The sequence below is a fragment of the Triticum dicoccoides genome, chromosome 3A (genome assembly GCF_002162155.2).
Source record: "Triticum dicoccoides isolate Atlit2015 ecotype Zavitan chromosome 3A, WEW_v2.0, whole genome shotgun sequence".
NCBI lineage: Eukaryota > Viridiplantae > Streptophyta > Magnoliopsida > Poales > Poaceae > Triticum > Triticum dicoccoides.
In genome coordinates, this window is record NC_041384.1 from 671,882,411 (window position 1) to 671,905,597 (window position 23,187).

Consider the following 23,187-nt stretch of genomic DNA (forward strand, 5'->3'; position numbering starts at 1 on the left):
CTTTCTTAGCTTTTGGACAAAAAATTTTGTGTTAAAAACCACGTTTTTTCTTTTGTGAGAGGCACGGCCATGTCTCTCGCAAACGAAAAAAAACTATGTTTTTTTACTTCCGCGAGAGGCACGGCCATGACTTTTGGAAACGAAAAATACATGTTTCCTTTTCTCCGTCTGTGAGAGGCACGGATTTGCTTTCGCGAGAGGCACAACCGTGCCTCTCGAAAACAAAAAAAATGTGTTTTTCTTTTTTCTTCCTCGAGAGGCATGGATTTGCTTTCACAAGGGGCACGGTCGTGCCTCTAGGAATCGAAAAAAAAAGTGTTTGCTTTTTTTCCTTACACGAGAGGCACATATTTGCTTCTCGTGGAGGCACGGCCGTGCCTCTCGGAAACATAAAACAAAAATGTTTACTTTTTTTTCTTCCGCAAGAGGCATGGGTTTACTTATCGTGGAGGCACGGATTTGCTTCCCTGAGAGGCACAGTCATGCCTTTTTTTAGAAAGGAAAAAAGTGCTCCCGGCTTGGTTTTCTTTCGTTTTTTTATGAAAAAAAAGTTCATCAAAACATATCAAAGTGGGATCTAATTTTGAAGATCTCGGGCGGGGAATTCAAGGTGAAAACGGTTCGAGATTTAGACGCACGGTTTAAGAGATAAAACACTTTAAATAAACGAATCTATGAAAAAAAGAAAAAACTCGTAGGTTGCCACTTGTCACTACCTTGAAAGGTGGGTGTGACCTTTGCATAGAGTGTTCCTTAATTAATGATTTCGATTATTTGTCATTTAACTCTTATGTTACGAAGGGGAAGATTCCCTCCACCATACGAAGGTTTTCTAGCATTTCTAAAAAACGAAGGTTTTCTAGCTTTGGATTAGGCTTCTTTTCTTACTTTTTTATATGATTTTTTCCCTCTTACTTGTTGACCATGAAGTTTACTTGGACTTTTGTTGACCGTGATAACTTGCTTGGACTCATGGGAGCTTACTTGGACTATTTTCGGCCTCCTTGACTGGTGTTGACTGGTCTTCACATGTGTTGACCGCACATATGTTGTGCCATGTAGGATAGGTGGTCATAGTAAAGTCCAGGAAAAATGTGTTATATCTATTTTAACTGACGAAATTCAAAACACATTGTTGCGTTTTAAACGAGCTCAGTATGTTTTTTGAAGGAAAGAAAAGAAACACAATCAGCAATTTTCTAATCATTGATTGGATGAGAAACGTGAACAGCTAATTGTCAACGAGAAATTGGATTTTTATTAGGGTATGTCATCATGGCGGTTTATACGGGAAAAATGGATTATTGTTATCCTTTACTTCCACATTTGATAATTAGCCCCCTTCAGAGTGACTGTGGTCGGGTCCACCCTTCACTGACATAAGCTCAGAAAAATCATCCACACCCTAATAAAGTGTGGCAAATCACGAAGGAAGTTCCCTCAGTTGATTTAGGTGTAGACAGACCCAAAGCAGCAGTTTGTCCCTTATATCTAGAATGAGCAAGATTCTGCTGCCTGAGACGGTCCCAGCCGAAATTGGGTCGTGCATACGGTTCTCATTCGTTCCAGTTCTTATAGTGAGATTCACAAAAGTAAACAACCTTTTGTATCGAAGTAAGTTTCATATGTAAAAAGGCCCATTATATTTAGAGAAAAGTATATTTTTCGTCCCTAAACTCTTGATAAAGTCTAAACTTAGTCCTCCAACTACGAAACCGGACAATTTGCACCCCTAACTCTCAAAACCGGACAATTTAAGTCCCTCTCCCGATTGCAAGTGGTTTCATGATGATGTGGCATGGTTTTGACCGGGTCTATGTCCACGTGGCTATCCCTGGTGGATCTCCTTCCTTCGTTCTTCTAACTCAGCTGGGCATTTTGAGAACAGTGGGCGTGCATGCAGTCGCAGCGGCACGAGAAGGACGTGGGCGTGGAAGCCTCCGGCGAGGTGTCTCTGGTCCTGGCGACACCCGTAAGGCCGCTCCGCAATGTCGGCGTGTCGCTGGCGCGGGAGCTCATGGCGGTGGCCGACGACGCGCTCAACACCACTTGCCCGCTCCAGGCGCTCCTTCCCTCAGCTGAGTCAGCTCTCGCAATCGCTTCAGCCTACAGCCATGCCCGAGCGGATTGCGGCCGCAGCCGCGGCGAGCAAAGTGGCAGCGACAGCAGAGCTCGAGGGCGTCCTCCGGGTTGGGCATGCAGTTGGGGAACATGCCGTCGGGATCGAAAAGCCCAGACAGCGCGGCGGCGATCCGCACCGTCTCTGCGTTGGGAACCCAGCCTACGACGAATCTTGCCCCTGCTCGGCAACTACGTCGCCGGACCCAACTGCGTCCTGGTCTGCGAGCTCCTCGAACAAGGCAGCCTCAACGACTGGCCCGCTCCCATGGCCGTTGTCTGCGAGCTCCTGATGGCCATGCATGCGTGCACGGTCGCGCCTCGGCTTTGCCGGCCACCGTCCGTCGGCTGCCAGCACCGCTGCGAGCTGCTGCACCACCGTCGTTTGCCCCGTGCTCCTACCAAGTTGCTCGTCGACACATCATCTGCGCGTTGGCCAAGCTCGCCGTGCAGAGACATCGTTGGCCCTGCTGGCCGTCGCCACCGCCTCCGTGCCTTCGTCAAGCTCGCCATGCCGAACCGTCCTCGGTCATACAGGCAGCGCCGATGCGTGCAGATGGTTGATCGCCGGGAGATCTTGATGGGTGATGGCCAGGAGAGCAGTATGGACCATGCGAGCGGCACGCACAACGCCTGTTCGATATTTTGTCTCGATGGAGTTAACACTGACCGTTGCGTGTGTGTTTTCTTTTTCTTTCTTTTTTTGTCCGTAAAAGCTTGGCCACATGTCACTCTGGACTAGGGCTGGAAACGAGTAGAGCTCGAGCGAGTTGGAGTTGGCTCAGCTCAACTCATATGAAAATTCGAGCGAGCTCAAACTAAGTGAAGCTCATGATTGAGATGTAGAACATGCCTCGTGCTCAGCTTGTAACGATCTCGAGTTGATCTCGAGCTAGTTTCGAGTAAAATGAGATGGTAAAAATTATAAATCTATGGATGAAAAAAAAGATAAATATGCTAGGAACCTTTGCCAAAAATATAGGATATTTAACACATCGTGAACCACGTGCCATAATTAGGCCGAAATTTTCTCTGCACTTAATTAAGTTTCCATGTTCGTCGATAAATAAAATGGACAAAAATTATAGACAACATATATGGTAATAAATTATTTTATTTTCATTTAATATATGGCATGATCATTTAACATAATGATATTCCGTCGAGCTATCGAGCTAAAATCGAGCGAGCCAATATTGGCTCAAGATCGGCTCGTTTCTTGGTCGAGCTACATAAAGTGTTCAAACTCAGCTCGTTTCTTTTCTAATCGATTTCGAGTCGAGTCAAAAAATGAGTTGATCTCGAGCGGCTCACGAGCCTCGAGCTTTTCTTGCAGCCCTACTCTGGACCGGTCAAAACCACGTTGAGTCAGCATAGATACCGCTTGAGGGACAATACTTGTCCGGTTTCAAGAGTTTGGGGTGCAAGTTGTCCGGTTTCATAGTTGAGGGACCAAATTTAAACTTCGCCAAAAATTAAGGGACGAAAAGTATACTTTTCTCTTATATTTATTTCACATGCAGGAGGAGAAATTTGAAGGGCTCGCAAAGCTTCTAACCAAGGTAGCGACTGATGACGTGGCGGTGATCATCACATCAGTGAATAAGGCGTGGGCATGGCCAGGCTCCCTCCTAGACCTCTTCCTCGCGGCTTCATGAACGGTGAGGGCATAGTGCACCTCCTCAATCATACTCTAATTGTGGCCGTCGACCGAGACGCCTTGGCCCATTGCGAGGTTGTGCACCCGCATTGCTACCTCCACCAGGTCACGTCCGCCAATGTCAGTTCCGCCAACCGCTTCATGTCCAAAAGCTACCTCGAGCTCGTGTGGGCCAAGCTCGGAGTCCCGGAGCGTGTCCTCCAGCTTGGCTACAACTATCTCTTCACCGTAAGTTACCCGCGTGTATTCGACAGTTTCACACGATTACGAAATATTACATGCTCCCCTTTTTCTTGTTACATTTTAATATTTCAAAGAGTGAAATATCATACTCTAGATTTAGGTTATGCATGCCCGGTTAATATTATTCTTGGCAGGATGTGGATGTCATGTGGTTGTGCAACCCGTTCCGACACATCAACCTTTACACCGACATGGCCATGTCGACCGACGGCTTTCAACGGCAATGCTGATGACCTGAAAAATGTGGGAAATGGCGGCTTCTACTACGTCAGGTCGACGAACAGGACAGTGGAGGTGCTAAACCGCTGGCTGGCAGCAAGGTCGCGATTCCCCTCCGCCCACGACCAAGGAGGGCTGAACGAGATCAAGGCCGAGCTTGCGGCCGGTGACCTACAGATCAAGTACGTGTTCCTTTTTTTCTCGTGTTCCTTGACACGGTGATCTTTGGCGGTTTCTGCCAGTTCCACTGAGAGATGGACAAGGTATGTACGATGCAGGCCATCTGCTGCATCAGGCTCGAGAACAAGGTGCATGACCTTAGGAACCTGGCCGCTGACTGGAAGAACTAGGCGAGCCTGGCACCATCGGAGAAGAGAAGCGGCAGACGTAGGTGGACATGCCCCAACCGATGCAAGGCGTCGATGAGTAAACACTGATCAAGTCCGGCCATATGGGGTGCATGTACACTTGTACTGATGGGTGAATAATATTTCCCCTCTTATTTATTTTGGAGAAAGGCTACTCTTGGATAGAAAATGCATACACTAATTAAGTTGGGCCTGTGTCGGCGATTAGAGGTCAACAGGTATTGGTCAATCATGGAGAAACGACTTTCTATCCTAACGATATTTGTTGGGTCCTGTATCATCATATATATTATAATGTTTCTTGTGTACCAACAAAACAAGATTGCACTTGTTAAACCACTGCCTAGTTTCATCAGATATTTTTCTTGCTTGAGGGCGCATCTTAACATTCCGTAATGTTTTGTAATATATGATATATATCAGCAAAATCCGGACGCGAGAATCTCCAACATATTTCACGGTGCATATATAGATGCGCGCTGACCGTTCTCGCCCATCGAGGCGCAAACAAGTCTCTGAATACAATGTTCCATTCCGTCATTTTCCGCTGCAAACAAGTCTCTGAAACACCGGCTCGTAAGGTACACATCAATTACATATATATCACATATACTTTTAGTATTGCCAGCCTTCTTGTCCGCTAAGTATTTGGGGCAGTTCCGCTTCCAGTGACCACTTCCCTTTCAATAAAAACACTCAGTCTCGGGCTTGGGTCCATTCTTTGGCTTCTTCCCGTCAGCTTGCTTACCGGGCGTGGCAACTCCCTTGCCGTCCTTCTTGAAGTTCTTCTTACCCTTGCCTTTCTTGAACTTAGTGGTTTTATTCACCATCAATACTTGATGTTCCTTTTTGATTTTCACCTCTGCTGATTTCAGCATTGAATACACCTCAGGAATGGTCTTTTCCATCCCCTGCATATTGAAGTTCATCACAAAGCTCTTGTAACTCGGTGGAAGCGACTGAAGGATTCTGTCAATGACCGCGTCATCCGGGAGATTAACTCCTAGCAGAGTCAAGCGGTTATGCAACCCAGACATTCTGCGTATGTTTTCACTGACAGAACTATTTTCCTTCATCTTACAGCTGAAAAACTTGTCGGAGACTTCATATCTTTCGACCTGGGCATGAGCTTGAAAAACCATTTTCAGCTCTTCGAACATCTCATATGCTCCGTGTCTCTCAAAACGTTTTTGGAGCCTCGGTTCTAAGTTATAAAGCATGCCGCACTGAACGAGGGAGTAATCATCAGCACGTGACTGCCAAGCGTTCATAACATCTTGGTTCTGTGGGACAGGTGCATCACCTAGCGGTGCTTGTAGGACATAATCTTTCTTGGCAGCTATGAGGATGATTCTCAGGTTACGGACCCAGTCCGTATAGTTGCTGCCATCGTCTTTCAGCTTGGTTTTCTCTAGGAACGCGTTGAAGTTGAGGACAACGTGGGCCATTTGATCTACAAGACATATTGTAAAGATTTTAGACTAAGTTCATGATAATTAAGTTCATCTAATCATATTATTCAATGAACTCCCACTCAGATAGACATTCTGTCGGTGTCAAAACCGGCGGATCTCGGGTAGGGGGTCCCGAACTGTGCGTCTAGGCGGATGGTAACAGGAGACAAGGGACACAATGTTTTACCCAGGTTCGGACCCTCTTGATGGAGGTAAAACCCTACGCCCTGCTTGATTAATATTGATGATATGGGTAGTACAAGAGTAGATCTACCACGAGATCAAGGAGGCTAAACCCTAGAAGCTAGCCTGTGGTATGATTGTTGTGTGATGAAGTTGTCCTATGGACTAAAATCCCCCGGTTTATATAGACACGGGAGAGGGTTAGGGTTACACAAAGTCGGTTACAACGGTAGGAGATCTTGAATATCCGCATCGCCAAGCTTGCCTTCCACGCCAAGGAAAGTCCCATCCGGACGCGGGACGAAGTCTTCAATCTTGTATCTTCATAGTCCTAGAGTCCGGCTGAAGGTATAGTCCGTCTACCCGAACACCCCCTAATCCAGGACTCCCTTAGTAGCCCCTGAACTAGGCTTCAATGACGACGAGTCCAGCGCGCAGATTGTCTTCGGCATTGCAAGGCGGGTTCCTCCTCCAAATTCTTCATAAAAGTTTGTAAACACCAAGAGTAGTGTCCGGCTCTGCAAAATAAGTTTCCACGTATTGCCACAGAGAGAACAATATTAACACAAATCTTAATCTGCTGACGTACTCCGCAGCGTGACATCACACTATGGCCAAGCCTTTATTCGAATCGTTTTCACTTTTTCACCTCAGCATGTTTTGCGAGGCGGTTTCCTTGGCACGTCTTGTCAAAGCAGAGATCGTGTCCCCTTTATTTACGGGATTCTCATCAATACGGACGTGGGTAACCCAACCGCGCCACTTATCACGGCGCTTGGGAGGCAAGCGAGTTTTACTAGGCTGGTGGGGACGCATAGTCGCGTCCGCCCATATAAGGGGATAAGAATCCATCTTTTTATCCACGCCTTCTTCCTCCTTTGCCTATCCATCTTCTGTGCACCCGAGCTCCAGCGCCCAAGCCCGCACTTCCTACCTCAACCTTCCCCAACAATGTCCGAAGCGGGAGGCAAGTGGATGGTCTCCTCCATCACGGAGGGCCATGTCAAAAAGCTAAGGAAGGCCGGATACTTGTCCAAGGACATCACGCACCGGCTTCCTGAGGAGGGGCAGCTTCTCCCCACCCCAAGGCCCCATGAGAGGGTAGTATTTCTTCCCCACTTCCTCCGTGGACTAGGTTTTCCTCTCCACCCATTTGTCCGCGGACTCATGTTCTACTATGGCCTAGATTTCCACGATCTGGCCCCGAATTTCGTCCTCAATATCTCGGCGTTTATCATCGTGTGCGAGGCCTTCCTCTGCATCCGCCCCCATTTCGGCCTCTGGCTCAAGACCTTCAACGTCAAGCCAAAGGTGGTGCGCGGCAACCAGGCGGAGTGCGGAGGTGCCATGGCGGGCAACATAGCCAACATCCTATGGCTCGAGGGCTCCTTTGTGGACACTTTGAAGGGGTGGCAGTCAGGGTGGTTTTACATCACCGAGCCACGCGATCCGAAGTGGATCGCAGCCCCTGAATTCCGATCCGGACCCCCTACGCGGCTCACGTCATGGAAGGAGACGGGCTTGTCATGGAGCGACGAAGAAGAAGTGACCGGACTACAAAAATGCATCCAGTCCCTGGTGAACAAGCAGCTCAAGCTTGTCAACGTAGTCCATGTCATGCTCGTCCGCCGGATCCTTCCGTGTCAAGAACGGGACTTCAATTTGTGGGAGTTCAACCCGGCGCAGCACCGGACTCTGAGCAGGCTCTTCGACACAACGTACGAAGATGTCTGCAAGGGGCTAACCAAAGGCGCCGAGGCTCCCACATCCGCCTCCGAAGACCGTGGATTCAGCTTGCAGCGTCCTGCTGGCGAGGTGAGATATTTCCATCTTTTACAGGATGTTACGTTTTTCTTTCATAGTTTGACTCTATGCGGGATCTAAACTCCCTTACCTTTAACAGGATTGGCAGGCGCAGTCCGGACTGATTAACTGTCCGGTTCCCTTGCCCGAAGACCCAGCCCCTGCTCTCCTAGTGAAGTTGCTGGTTCCGGCACCTTATGTGGTGCCGGAGAAGAAGGCCAAGAAGAAGAAGGCCACGGGGACTTGAAAGAGTTCCCGGAATATGATGGTGTCGGACTCGTCGTCCGACGAGTCCGAGACGCACTCCTCTCGTGACGATAAGGAGGAGGAAGAAGAAACCTCTCCCCCTCCAGCGGGGGGAGGAAAGAAGAGGAAGGCCGCCCTAGTAGGGGAGGCCGAATGGTCCAAGAAGAGGAAAATCCCTCCGCCGGACTATGCCCCCGACGCCGACGAGGACGAAGAGGGATGGCCGGACAGGGCCAAGCGTCCGGCGAAATCGTAAGTGTTCGGATACCAGAGTAACTCATGATATTCCTTTTGTTGCACAACTTTCCCTAATGTCGAATATGATCATGCAGCCCGCCCAAGGACGGGCTCGACGAGTCGTCGAGCGGCTCCCTGGATTCATCGGACGTGAATTCAGTTTCGCCCGCTGCCTCCCCCTGTGCCGTGGATGACGCCGAAGTGGCGTCGCGACAAGCTCCAGGGCAAGAGGAGGTGGTCCAGGAGGAAGCGCGAGGCGACCTCCTGGACTCCAGGAGTGAAGGGGACAAGACCCCCCAGGGCTCCAAGTCCGGCTTTAAGCCGGACACCGCGCCGGAATCGTCAACGGTTCCGGACCGTGGCAGGCGAACTCCTGCCAAGAGGAGCAAGCCTATTGAGCCGGCATCCTCCGTCCAGCCGGAGGCGTCGGACAATCTGCTGGAGGTGCTTGAGGGCACCTCCATCGACGAGGAGCACCGTACCATCATGAGTACGATGGTCCAGAAGGTTCAGTCCGCCAAAAGCGGACTGACCGAAGCTTGTGCTAGCCTTCTAACAGGCTTCGAGGTAAGTAAAATATGTAAAAATATTACCGCGTAGACAGTAGCCCCTGATGCTCTGTTTGGCGTTCGGAAAGAAAGCCGAATAGAGGATCTATTAAATATCGCAGGAGTCTAACTAAAAAGGAGTCAATATACGTATGCACGCTTCGCTGCTGGCCACCGCCGCACTGACTACGGAGGTGGGTGCCCTGAAGCAGGGCCTCGAGCGGACCGAGCAAGAGCTCGGCCTTGCCAAATGGCAGCTCGAGGAGAAAGAAGGTAAGAGATACCTTATAGAAAAAATGCCTATAAGAAGGCGCAATTGCAAAAAATGACAGGAGTATACTGCTTATTTGTAGGGGCCACAACTGAGGTGGCGACCCTTAAGCAGGCGTTGTCCGAGGCCGAAAAGAAAGCGGCCACGGAGCGCACCGAGCGGGGGAAATTTGAGGCGCAGGTCGGCAAGGTGCAGCAAGAGCTTCAGGCTCTCATGAAAAAACATGAGAGTTTGGAGCTCGACTCGAAGACGCGAGCGTCCGAGCTTGCTGCGGCCCTTAAGACTGCTGAATCTGCCAAGGCCGAAGCCCAGAAGGCCCTCCAGGAATTGGATGCGGTGAAAAAGATAGCGGCGGGTAAGACATTCTCTATGCAAAGCAGACATGTAAAAGTAAACTACTTGTTACTTACCCGGATCTGGAGCTCTCCAGGGGCATTCGCAGATCTTCCCCACAGCGTATCCGATGCCGCCGCATTCTACCGAGCCGAGGAAGGCAGCTCGACGGAGAAGGTGTTCTGGTCTCAGTACGCTGAGGCCGGACACCCTGTGCCCTTGAGCGATCAGCTGAAGCAGCTAGTCGAGCTCCACAAGGCGGCCGAACAGGCCCTGAAGGGCTTCATAGTTCGGCTGTGGCCTGGAGAGGCCCTGCCTGGGAGTTACTTCGGACTGGTGCGGCAGCTGGTGGAGGCTTGTCCAAGGCTCGAGGTCATCAAGCGCTCCGTCTGCATCGAAGGTGCCCGTAGGGCCCTTGCCCGTGCAAAGGTGCACTGGGGTAAGCTGGACGTTGAGAAGTTTGTGAGGGACGGGCCGCCGCCGGGGAAGGAACATCGCAAGCCCGAGAACTATTATAAGGATGTTCTGGCTGGTGCCCGCCTTATGGCGGATGAATGCACCAGGGATGTAATTTTTGAATGAACTCGCTCGTGTTATCCTATGCACTGAAAACTTGTTCATATGCACTAAGCAATGCTTGTTGAATTTAAAATATTACTTTCTTTGCGGCCGTTTATCAAAAAAAAATTTGAGAGATGGCCAGTCGTCGGCTTCTGCCCCCATGCCACTAGTGCCGGGGTGTTCGGGATAAACCTGAGCGCTCTTTTTTCCATGATTAGGTCCGTCGAGGGAGGCGCTCAGCACAACGAACAAGGCAATCAGACTATAATGCTTGAACACTCTCACTTAGCCATAAAACTCTATAATTTTAAATTTTGGCGAAGCCCCTAGTATTCGGAAGACCGAGTTAGGGGCGCTATCCACGCCTTGGCCGGACATAGCCGGTTCCTCGCTCGAAGCGGCATAAGTCTTTAAGGACTCGAAAAACCTCTCGAACAGCGACCCGTCTCTCGCCTCATCATGACAATCAGTTTTAGCTTTCTCTACTGAGGTGCTCAGCCCAGCTCAATTGGGGCACAATCGCAGTAGTTCTCCTAGTGTTATCTTAGCCGATATAGCGGAACGTAAGGCACCAAAACATAGGAGCCGGGCAAACCCAACTATTGACCCAAATCATGATTCAGAGCCGATGCATATAGTGCTATAAGTTCGGGGTGCCGCACTTGTGAAAGTGTACGGACTTCTCACGCCGTACTGAAGCCCCTGGCGTATTTTTGCCGTACCATGGTGTACGGATGCAACATGTTATTAATAAACATATATATAAAAAGAGGATAATGTGAAAAATAGACAAAAAGCTATGCATTGTTTATAGAAAGGCTGCTATGAAAGCGGAACGATACAAATAGTGCGATAAGCAAAAGAAATTGGACTATTTAACATGTCCTGGCCATGGGCAGACCGCGGAGTTGTACGAAAAAACAGGTATACTGCTCGTAATAGAGACCACCTGGGAGTTTCATAATGCGGCGTGGCTTGTCTGCTTTCCTGGATCTTGCATCGTTTGCGCGACAGTTGAATTGCCGAACGGGTCGTCCGAAGTATGGAGTCCTGAGAGTAAGGAAGAAAGAAAAAAGGAATCCGGCAGCCCCTGGTGCGGTTTAGGCCGTTTTTCGGGCGTGCCGTGATAGTGCCCCTTTCCCTGTGCCCATGGTATTTCAAGTGCGTAGTTATGTACGCGAAGCACTGGTTTTGCTATATCGTGAGGGCTGGGGTTGGGGCCGTATTGCTACGCTAGCTCGGAACATGCCAGGCGGTCTTGTTGTAGGGTGCTCCGGGCGCGCTTGACCATGTTCGGCTTTTTGAAGGCCGAACTAGAGAACTGCCTAGAGAGGCTGCTTTGTACTTCTGCTGCGAGCGCTGCCGTGTGCTCCTCCGTTCGGAGGGAGCGTTCGGTGTTCCCATTGACCGTGATTACTCCTCTAGGGCCTGGCATCTTGAGCTTGAGGTATGCATTGTGCGGTACCGCGTTGAATTTTGCGAATGCGGTTCGCCCGAGCAGTGCGTGATAGCCACTGCGGAACGGGACGATGTCGAAGATTAACTCCTCGCTTCGGAAGTTATCCGGAGATCCGAAGACCACTTCCAGTGTGACTGAGCCTGTACAGTTGGCTTCTACACTTGGTATGACGCCTTTAAAGGTCGTTTTGGTGGGCTTGATCCTCGAGGGATCTAATACCCATTTTTCGCACTGTATCTTGGTAAAGCAGGTTCAGGCTGCTGCCACCGTCCATGAGGACTCTTGTGAGATGAAATCCGTCAACGATTGGGTCTACAACCAATGCGGCGAAGCCGCCGTGACGGATGCTAGTGGGGTGGTCCCTTCGATCAAAGGTGATCGGGCAGGAGGACCATGGGTTGAACTTTGGGGCGACTGGCTCTATCGCATATACGTCCCGTAACGCACGCTTCCGCTCCCTCTTGGGGATGTGGGTTGCGTATATCATGTTAACCGTCCGCACTTGCGGGGGAAATCCCTTCTGTCCGCTGTTGTTCGGCGGCCTGGGCTCCTCCTCGTTGTCGCTATACAACCCCTTGTCTTTGTTTTCGGCTCTTAACTTGCTTGCCTGCTTGAACACTCAACAATCCCTGTTGGTGTGATTGGCTGGCTTTTCGGGGGTGCCATGTATCTAGCACAAGCGGTCGAGTATTCTGTCCAAACTGGACGGGCCCTGAGTATTTCTTTTGAATGGATTTTTCTGTTGACCGGATTTGTAGCCTCGGAATCCGGCATTAACTGCCGTATCCTTGTTGCTATCACTGTTAACGCGACGCTTTTGTTTGTTCCGACGCGACCTGTTGCTTTTGTCCTTGGTATTCAAATTACCATGGTTCTTGGTTAAGTTGTTGCTGCGAGCTAGCCAGCTGTCTTCTCCCGCGCAAAAGCGGGTCATGAGTGTCCTGAGGGCTGCCATAGATTTCAGCTTTTCCTGTCCCAGGTGCCGGGCCAGCCACTCGTCACAAATATTATGCTTAAAGGCCGCTAAGGCCTCTGCGTCCGGACAGTTGACTATCTGGTTTTTCTTTGTTAGGAACCGTGTCCAGAATTGCCTGGCCGATTCCTCTGGCTGCTGAATTATGTGGCTTAGGTCATCGGTGTCCGGTGGTCGCACATAAGTGCCCTGGAAGTTGTCAAGGAATGCGGCTTCCAGGTCCTCCCAAGAACTGATTGAGTCTGCTGGCAAGCTGTTAAGCCAATGCCGGGCCGGTCCCTTAAGTTTGAGTGGGAGGTATTTGATGGCGTGTAGATCATCACCGCGGGCCATGTGGATATGAAGGAGATAGTCCTCGATCCATACCACAGGATCTGTTGTGCCATCGTACGATTCGATGTTTACGGGTTTGAAGCCCTCGTGGATTTTATGATCCATTACCTCATCTGTGAAGCATAGTGGGTGTGCGGCGCCTCTGTATTGGGCTATATCACGACGCAGCTCAAAGGAGCTTCGTCTGTTGAGTTCGGCTCGGCCGGATTCATTGCATCTGGAGTGACGGTCACCGTCACGTGCCGTGGGGCGCCTGCGCGATCCATAGATCGATCTTATTTGCCTTGCCTTGTCCTCCAGTATGTCGCGCAGGTCGGGTGCATTTTCTCGTGCCTTAGTATGCTTGACGCGGCGCCGGGGCATGGCTTGAGTGGAGGGCCGAGAGGCCTCTCTGTCGCGGCCACGAGGCGGCCGGTCGGCCATGTCATGCGCTGGTGATGCAGGTGCTTCCTCCTCTAGTGGGGGTAGCAGCCTGCGCTTTGGATAACTCTTGGAGGGGCGTTCGAGTTCATACTCTTTGGCCGCAAGGACTTCAGTCCATTTGTCAGCTAGCAAATCTTGATCAGCTCTAAGCTGTTGCTGCTTTTTCTTGAGGCTACTTGTCGTGGCCATAAGCCTGCGTTTAAAACGCTCTTGTTCGGCGAGGTCCTCTGGCACGACGAACTCGTCGTCGTCGAGGCTTGCATCGTCTTCAGAGGGAGGCGTATAATTATCGTCCTCAACCTCTTGGTCCGCCGCCCTCTCGTGAGGGCTGGCTTCTTTGTCCTCCTGTGCTGAATCTTGCTGGAGGGGGTGTCCTTCGGCGTTATCCGGAGTAGCATTATCTCCTGTGCCGAAGTCACCGTTTTTGCTTTGGCAGGATTTAGAGCGGCGCCGCTGACGCCGGCGCTTGGGCTGTTTCCTAGAGGTATCGTCCCCGCTGTTTCATCGCCATCTCCATCCTTTGGAGTGTCCACCATATATATGTCATATGACGAGGTGGCCTTCCAGCGCGCTACAGGTGTTGGTTCTTGTTCGTCTATTGCATTGTCGTCCATGCCGTCGATGTCTTCGGAGTCGAAGTCGAGCATGTCGGTTAAGTCATCGACAGTGGCTACGAAGTGGGTGGCGGGTGGGTTTTGAATTTCTTTATCGTCCGCATCCCAACCTTGCTGACCGTAGTCCGGCCAGGGCTCTCCTGATAAAGAGAGAGACTTTAGGGAATTCAGGATGTCGCCGAAGGGCGAGTGCTGAAAGATGTCCGCGGCGGTGAACTCCATTATCGGCACCCAATCGGATTCGATTGGCAGGGGTGCGGGGGGCTCGGAGTTCGGAGAGGAATCCGGCTCCTCGGAGTCACGGGCCATGCGGAGTGTGGGGCTGGAGTTCGGCTCGATCGCCTCTGAGATCGCAGCCCCTGAGGCAGCGTCTAACCGTTGATCCTCGATCGGCGAGTAGGCTTCGAATCAATGGTCGGAACCGATGCGCGTGCGGCCTCCAAGGCGCTGTTCGGCGGCAGAACTATATCATGCCCATCGAGACAGTGCGGCGCGCTTGGCTGTGGCTCGAATCCGTTGAAGATCAAGTCCCCGCGGATGTCAGCCGTGTAGTTTAGGCTTCCAAACCTGACCTGATGGCCAGGGGCGTAGCTTTCGATCTGCTCAAGGTGGCCAAGCGAATTGGCCCGCAGTGTGAAGCCGCCGAAGACGAATATTTGTCCGGGAAGAAAAGTTTAACCCTGGACTGCATCGTTGTTGATGATCGAAGGAGCCATCGGGCCTAAAAGCGACGACACAGAGGAACTCTCAATGAAAGCACCAATGTCGATGTCAAAACCGGCGGATCTCGGGTAGGGGGTCCCGAACTGTGCATCTAGGCGGATGGTAATAGGAGACAAGGGACACAATGTTTTACCCAGGTTCGGACCCTCTTGATGGAGGTAAAACCCTACGTCCTGCTTGATTAATATTGATGATATGGGTAGTACAAGAGTAGATCTACCACGAGATCAAGAAGGCTAAACCCCAGAAGCTAGCCTGTGGTATGATTGTTGTGTGATGAAGTTCTCCTACGGACTAAAATCCCCCGGTTTATATAGACACCGGAGAGGGTTAGGGTTACACAAAGTCGGTTACAACGGTAGGAGATCTTGAATATCCGCATCGCCAAGCTTGCCTTCCAAGCCAAGGAAAGTCCCATCCGGACACGGGACGAAGTCTTCAATCTTGTATCTTCATAGTCCTGGAGTCCGGCTGAAGGTATAGTCCGTCTACCCGAACACCCACTAATCCAGGACTCCCTCACATCCCTCCAGTCATCTAAGTGAAGCATGATCCGAGTTAACTAGGCCGTGTCCGATCATCACGTGAGACGGACTAGTCAACATCGATGAACATCTTCATGTTGATCGTATCTTCTATACGACTCATGCTCGACCTTTCGGTCTTCTATGTTCGGAGGCCATGTATGTACTTGCTAGGCTCGTCAAGTCAACCTAAGTGTATTGCGTGTGTAAATCTGGCTTACACCCGTTGTATTCGAACGTTAGAATCTATCACATCCGATCATCACGTGGTGCTTCGAAACGACGAACCTTTGCAATGGTGCACAGTTAGGGGGAACACTTTCTTGAAATTATTGCGAGGGATCATCTTATTTAAGCTACCGTCGTTCTAAGCAAATAAGATGTAAAACATGATAAACATCACATGCAATCAAATAGTGACATGATATGGCCAATATCATTTGCTCCTTTTGATCTCCATCTTCGGGGCTCCATGATCATCGTTGTCACCGGCATGACACCATGATCTCCATCATCATGATCTCCATCATCGTGTCTTCTTGAAGTTGTCTCGTCATCTATTACTTCTACTACTATGGCTAACGCTTTAGCAGTAAAGTAAAGTAATTACACGACGTTTATGTTGACACGCATGTCATAAATAAATAAAGACAATTCCTATGGCTCCTGCCGGTTGTCATACTCATCGAGATGCAAGTCGTGATTCCTATTACAAGAACATGATCATCTCATACATCACATATACATTCATCACATCCTTTGGCCATATCACATCACAAAACACTTGCTGCAAAAACAAGTTAGACGTCCTCTAATTGTTGTTGCAAGTTTTTACATGGCTACTATAGGTTTCTAGCAAGAACGTTTCTTACCTACGCCAAAACCACAACGTGAATTGCCAATTTCTATTTACCCTTCATAACGACCCTGTTCATCGAATCCGATCCGACTAAAGTAGGAGAGACAGACACCCGCCAGCCACCTTATGCAACTAGTGCATGTCAGTCGGTGGAACCAGTCTCACGTAAGCGTACGTGTAAGGTCGGTCCGGGCCGCTTCATCCCACGATGCCACCGAATCAAGATAAGACTAGTAACGGCAAGCAAATTGACAATATCGACGCCCACAACTGCTTTGTGTTCTACTCGTGCATAGTAACTACGCATAGACCTAGCTCGTGATGCCACTGTTGGGGAATGTAGCAGAATTTTAAAATTTTCTACGCATCACCAAGATCAATCTATGGAGTCATCTAGCAACGAGGGAGAGAAGAGTGCATCTACATACCCTTGTAGATCGCGCGCGGAAGCGTTCAAGAGAGCGGGGTTGATGGAGTCGTTCTCGACGTGATTCAAATCACCAATGACCTAGTGCCGAACGGACGGCACCTCTGTGTTCAACACACGTACGATTAGGAAGACGTCTCCTTCTTCTTGATCCAGCAAGGGGAAAGGAGAGGTTGATGAAGATCCAGCAGCACGACGGCGTGGTGGTGGATGCAGCAGGATCCCGGGAGGGTTTCGCCAAGCGCAAGCTGGGAGGAGAGGTGTTACGAAAGGAGAGGGAGGCGCCAAGAGCAAGGGTGCGGCTGCCTTCCCTCATCCCCTCTTTATATAGGGGCCTTGGGGGGGGGGAGCGCCGGCCCTAGGGAGATGGATCTCCAAGGGGGCGGCGGCCAAGGGTGGCTTCCCCCCCAAGCCAAGTGGGGGGCGCCCCCGCCCCTAGGGTTTCCCAACCCTAGGCGCAGGGCAGGCCCAAGGGGGGGGGCGCACCAGCCCACTAGGGGCTGGTTCCTCACCCAATTCAGCCCATGGGGCCCTCCGGGATAGGTGGCCCCACCCGGTGGACCCCCGGGACCCTTCCGGTGGTCCCGGTACAATACCGGTAACCCCCAAAACCTTCCCGATGGCCAAAACTTGACTTTTCATATATAAATCTTTACCTCCGGACCATTCCAGAACTCCTCGTGACGTCCGGGATCTCATCCGGGACTCCGAACAACTTTCGGGTTACTGCATACTAATATCTCTACAACCCTAGCGTCACCGAACCTTAAGTGTGTAGACCCTACGGGTTCGGGAGACATGCATACATGACCGAGACGCCTCTCCGGTCAATAACCAACAGCCGAATCTGGATACCCATGTTGGCTCCTACATGCTCCACGATGATCTCATCGGATGAACCACGATGTCGAGGATTCAATCAATCCGTATACAATTCCCTTTGTCAATCGGTATGTTACTTGCCAGAGACTCGATCGTCGGTATCCCAATACCTCGTTCAATCTCGTTACCGGCAAGTCACTTTACTCGTGCCGTAATGCATGATCCCGTGATCAACCACTTGATCACATTGAGCTCATTATGATGATGCATTACCGAGTGGGCCCAGAGATACCTCTCCGTCATACGGAGTGACAAATCCCAGTCCCGATTCGTGCCAACCCAACAGACACTTTCGGAGATACCTGTAGTGTACCTTTATAGTCACCCAGTTACGTTGTGACGTTTGGCACACCCAAGGCACACCTACGGTATTCGGGAGTTGCACAATCTCATGGTCTAAAGAAAATGATACTTGACATTCGGAAAAGCTACAGCAAACGAACTACACGATCTTTGAGCTATGCTTAGGATTGAGTCTTGTCCATCACATCATTCTCCTAATGATGTGATCCCGTTATCAATGACATCCAATGTCCATAGTCAGGAAACCATGACTATGTTTTGATCAACGAGCTAGTCAACTAGAGGCTTACTAGGGACGTGTTGTGGTCTATGTATTCACATATGTATTACGATTTCCGGATAACACAATTATAGCATGAACAATAGACAATTATCATGAACAAAGAAATATAATAATAACCATTTTATTATTGCCTCTAGGGCATATTTCCAACAAATATTTCATAATGCACTTGTACTGATAGGTGAATGATATTTCCCTTTTTTTATTTTGGAGAAACGCTATTCTTGGATAATAAATACATGCACACTAATTAAGTTGGACCTGTGTCGGCGATTAGAGGTCAACTGCATTGGTCAATCAAGGAGAAACGACTTTCTATCCTAACGATATTTGTTGGGTCCTCGCTTGATTTCAAACTGTATCATCATATATAATATAATGTTTCGTTGTGTACCAACAAAACAAGAGTGCACTCGTTAAACTTCTGGCTAGTCTCATCAGATATTTTTCTTGCTTGAGGGCGCATCTTAACATTCCGTAATGTTTCGGAATATATGATATATATCAGCAAAATCCGGATGCACGAATCTCCAATATATTTCACGGTGCATATATAGATGCGCGCTGACCGTTCTTGCCCATCGAGGCGCAAACAAGTCTCCGAATACAATGTTCCATCCCGTCATTTCCGCTGCAAACAAGTCTCTGAAACATCGGTCTGTGCCGTGCCGTGCCGTGGGTGCTCTTCTACCTCAGTCTACTACTGTTTCTACGCTTGGGTATGGATATTCAGCAAGGTCGCCCTAGCCGGACGTTCAGCGGGTTACTACGCACAGGTGGTCCAAAGTAGTGACCTCTGACCGCGTGCAACTAAACTGAACGCGTCAATAAAAAGAAGCATCCGGAAAATCCAAAACATCCACATTTGCACACACAATCGCATCGTTGACAAGTACTCCCTCGGTCCGGTGAAGAGTATACCAGTAGAAAACCGCATCCCCGGCCGCGTCGACAACCGTAGAAATTGCCTGCCCCCCTGGGTAGCATAGGCTAGCTACGATCGATCGATCGCTCGACGAGCTATTCTTGCTCGACAACCGTAGAAATTACCTCCTCGTATTCTTGCCGATCGATCGCTCGACGAGCTAGCTATCTATCTCTGCGTCGTGGTTCGGAGAGAGCTATGTCGATGGGGTCGGTGAAGGAGGGGAGCCTGAAGCTGAGCGGCCACCACGTGGTGCCGTTCTTCCTCGGGGCAGCTCTGCCCACGATCCTCCTCTTCGTCTTGGCCTCCGACCGGGTGGGCGAGCAGCTGTCCAGCGTCTCCGGCAGCTGGCTGGGGAACAGCAACGGCGGGACCCCAGGGACGGCTCCGGCACCACAGCAACATGAGGTAATCAAGAAAGCAAGCCCATCGTATATTTATCCATGCACACGTGTTCACCTCCATCCCATGTTTTTATTTATCCATTTGCCCAGCTCTTGAGGGGGCTAAACACTTGCATGGACCTTGTTGAGTTGTGCCCTCAGCAGAACCTTCGTACTTATGTGTAAGACTTGAGTGCGTGTGTTTGAACTAGTTCATGTATGTGTGCTCTGTGGCGGTTTGCTTTATTTATAAAGCGGGGCGAAAGTTTTTTTCGATAAACACTTGCATGGATAAATTTCAGTAGGTACGATGAAGATTTTCCTTCTATGATAAATTTTATGTTATGAATACCAGACGGGTGATGTTAAGGAGTTGTTCGGCAATCCGCCCTCTCCCTGAAATTTAAGAATCTGCGGAGTACCTGTTCACTCTCTTCACGGTTTTTAACTGGAACTCCGCGTGCTCGGCGAGCGGCCTCATGGAGCGGAGGGACTCCGAACAGGCCCTAATTTCTCCATACGTTCCAAAATACATGTAGTTATAGTTTGTCTTAAGTCAAACTTCATCACATTTGACCAAGTCTATATAAGAATATACAAACATTTACAACACTAAAGTTGTTTCACTACATTCATCATAAAATATATTTGCATATTGTGCTGTATATATTTGATGGTGTGTGTATTAGCATTTTTTAATGTAAATCTGGTTAAATTAATGATGTTTAACTTGGGACAAAGCTAGAACTTCAAGTATTTTGGAACGGAAAGAGTATGTATGATCGATCCAATGGCTCAAATCTATGATTGCTTCATCAAAATATCTTCGGAGCAAATCAATGTTTGGGCTCAAGGCGCAACACACACTATGTGGCCCGCTACGAAGAAGATAAGTGGCAAGCAGACATCGGGAGGATGAAAGAAGAGAAAAGGAGAGAAGGGAGGGGGTGAAGATGAGTGGGGCAACTAATCGTGTTGAGAGAATTAAGAGGTGCAAAGAGTCGGCGACTCAAGGAGGATGGACAAATAGTGGAAGAGCAAGAAGGTGATCAATAACGACAATGGAACCTCGTGGTAGGGATAAAGGACAGAGGAGGAAGAAGGATCGGGAGATGCTCTTACTTAGAAAAAACAGAGTACAATATACTTTGTTCCAGAATAACGAATTGAATTAAAGGGCTTGCTTTGACCCTTAGGAGTAGGTAACCCGTTCGCTATCCTTGTTTCTATTTCTATTGCATTCTATCTCATAGTATTGATTTCCATGCAAGTCAATTATTAGAATATTTGATCAAGATTATAGAATGAAATAAAAACCTCAGCAATACTTGATAGATAAAATATGAAACTACTTTTCATGATGGATCAAATGATATAAATTTTGTATTTTTGATATTGATATATTTTTCTAAAAACTTGGTCAAACATGCACTCGTTTGACTTTTGAAAAACAAATATACTCCTAGTATAAAGGAACGGGTGAAGTATCAAGATTGATAAGGTCTAATTGTTTTTTTTTCTAGTATAATTTTGGCTTATTGTCAGTAAGGTGTCGTCTAAAAGCACGGCCAAAATGGGCTTTTGTACTCCTCGTTCAGTTCCACTTTTACAGACAGTGGACTAGCTTCACACGGAATTTCCTATTGGCCGCTCATTGCGGCAAAATGCCGCCGCTTCGCACATGGGAACGACCGAGTGACGCTGCTTGGGCCGGCCCACTTACATAGATACCTTAGGAACTGCCCAATCCGGTTTTGTAAACCTTCTAGAAGGTTCCCTGAACCGGGTTTTCGTTTCTTTTATCGGTTTGCTGGTTTTTTCACCTTTTTTTTTCTGTTTCTGTTTCTTTTCCTTTTCCTTTCTTTTTGTTTTTCTTTTTTCTTTTTCAACACAAGTTCGCAGTTCTACAAAATGTTTAGGATTTTCCGAAAAAGCAAAGAAATGTTCCTATTTTTTCAAAAAATGTTCTTGTTTTCTAAAATTTGTTTCATAATTTCTAGAAATACATGAAAGTTTCAAAAAATGTTCATTTTCTGCAAATTGTTTTCAAATTTCCAAAACTTTCATGTTTTCTGATTTTTGTTCATAAATTCAATAAATGCTCCGAAATTTCAAAAAATGTTCGTGTTTTTTAAACTATTCAGAATATTAAAATATGTTCCTGTTTTCAAATGATATTCTGCAATTTAAAAAAAATGTTCATGCTTCTGAAAAACTGTTCAACAAGTCAAGAAATGTTACCAATATAGAAAACTATTCATAATATTAAAAATTGTCTCAGAAATCCAAATATTGTTCGTGTTTTCAAAAAATGTTCTGAAATTTCAAAAAATGTTCAAGCTTTTAAAAAATTATTTAACAATTCAAAACATGAACACATTTTCAATTTTTGTTCTCAAAATTCTATAATTGTTCGAGCTTTTAAAAAAATGTTCAGGAATTTCAAATTATCTTTGCGCTTTACAAAAATTGTTCCCATTATTCAATTTTTTGTTCTCAAAAGTCAATAAATGTTCGCTATTTCAGTCAATGTTCAAGAATTCCATAATTTGTTTTGCCGAAATATGTTCACGCTTTTATTTTATTTTTTGGAATTTGTCCGAGTTTTTCAAATTTTTGTCTTCTTTATTCAAACTTTGTGCGTTGCTATAAAAAATAACAATTTCCGAGGAAAGTTCGAACTATATCAAAAAAGCTGTCCGGGTTCTTTTATACCGCCACGCTCTGATTTTTCACAAGTACTTGTTAGGTCAACTGGTTAGCTCTCTCCGACCGTTGTTGTAGGTGTTGAGTTCCAAGGAAAACGTTTGTTTAAAGTCGGATGAAAAGAACGAAACGCAAGCCGCTCCCGTTGATCGACACGTGTCCTCTCGCCCTCCACCGCTTCGCTCAGCCGGCCTTATCTCTTCACCCCGTCTCTCCTCCACACGTTTTCATCCCCGCTCACTTTTTTCTCTTTCCCATCTCTGCTCGCGAGAAGAGGAGAGCCCCCATGGCGTACTTCGGCCACGGTGCTGCGAAAAAGGGAGCGACGGCTCCACCACGCTCCTGCATCCCACCACAAATGGAGAGACGGCGAAGTCCGCACGCCACCGCCGCGGCGTTGCATCCTCGAGGGTGCGACGCAACGCGTACGGGGGAGGCGCTCGCTCGTCGGTACCGCCGGCGATGCGCCGCGCTCGTCGACGACCATCTGTGCTCCAATGCAGAGCAACGCATCCATGGCCACAGCATTGCGATACAACCTGCTGATGCTGCAAGTCGCCGGTGGCGGAGCTGCATTGGAGAGCTCTTGGGGCCATTGGAGCTCCACCGCGGCTGCAGTGAAGCGTCGCCGGAGGGTCAGGGTTGCAATATAGCATCACCGGAGCTGCAGTGAAGCACGCCAGAGGGTCGTCGGGGTTGCAATGGAGCGTCGCCAGGAGCTGCAGTAAAGCAGGCCGGAGGGTCGTCGGGGTTGCAATGGAGCGTCGCCGGAGCTGCAATGAAGCACGCCGGAAGGTCGTCGGGGTTGCAATGGAGCGTTGCCGGAGCTGCAGTGAAGCACGCCGGAGGTTGCAATGGAGCGTCGGCGGCGCCACCAGTGCTGCCATGGAAGCTGCTGTGCTTGGTACAGGGAAGGAAGACGAGATTTGTGCTGCGATCCAACTGCTGCGCTGCGTACATGGAAGGAAGACGAGGCTGTGCTACGATCCAACGGCAACCCCCGTCAGATCGGACGGCTGGTTAGGCGGATGATTTCCCGAGGAAATCATCCGACTTATTCGAATCCTGGTGACAGAGACTCTGCCTGCATTTCCGTTTTTTTAACATCAATGCGCTCACTACATCA

General features: G+C 48.8%; 1 protein-coding gene and 1 pseudogene across 1 annotated transcript in view; both read left to right on the forward strand.

Annotated features, from left to right (window-relative positions):
- Positions 1-1,897: 1,897 nt before the first annotated feature.
- On the forward strand, positions 1,898-4,677 carry LOC119272834 (annotated as a pseudogene).
- A 14,322-nt stretch (positions 4,678-18,999) lies between these two features.
- The window catches only part of LOC119272707 (uncharacterized protein At4g15970-like), a 5,633-nt gene continuing 1,445 nt past the window's right edge, over positions 19,000-23,187 (forward strand). The window contains exon 1 of the mRNA XM_037554131.1: positions 19,000-19,380. Within this exon, the coding sequence (XP_037410028.1) occupies positions 19,171-19,380 (210 nt within the window). The 5' untranslated portion in view covers positions 19,000-19,170. The remainder of the gene's footprint in view (positions 19,381-23,187) is intronic.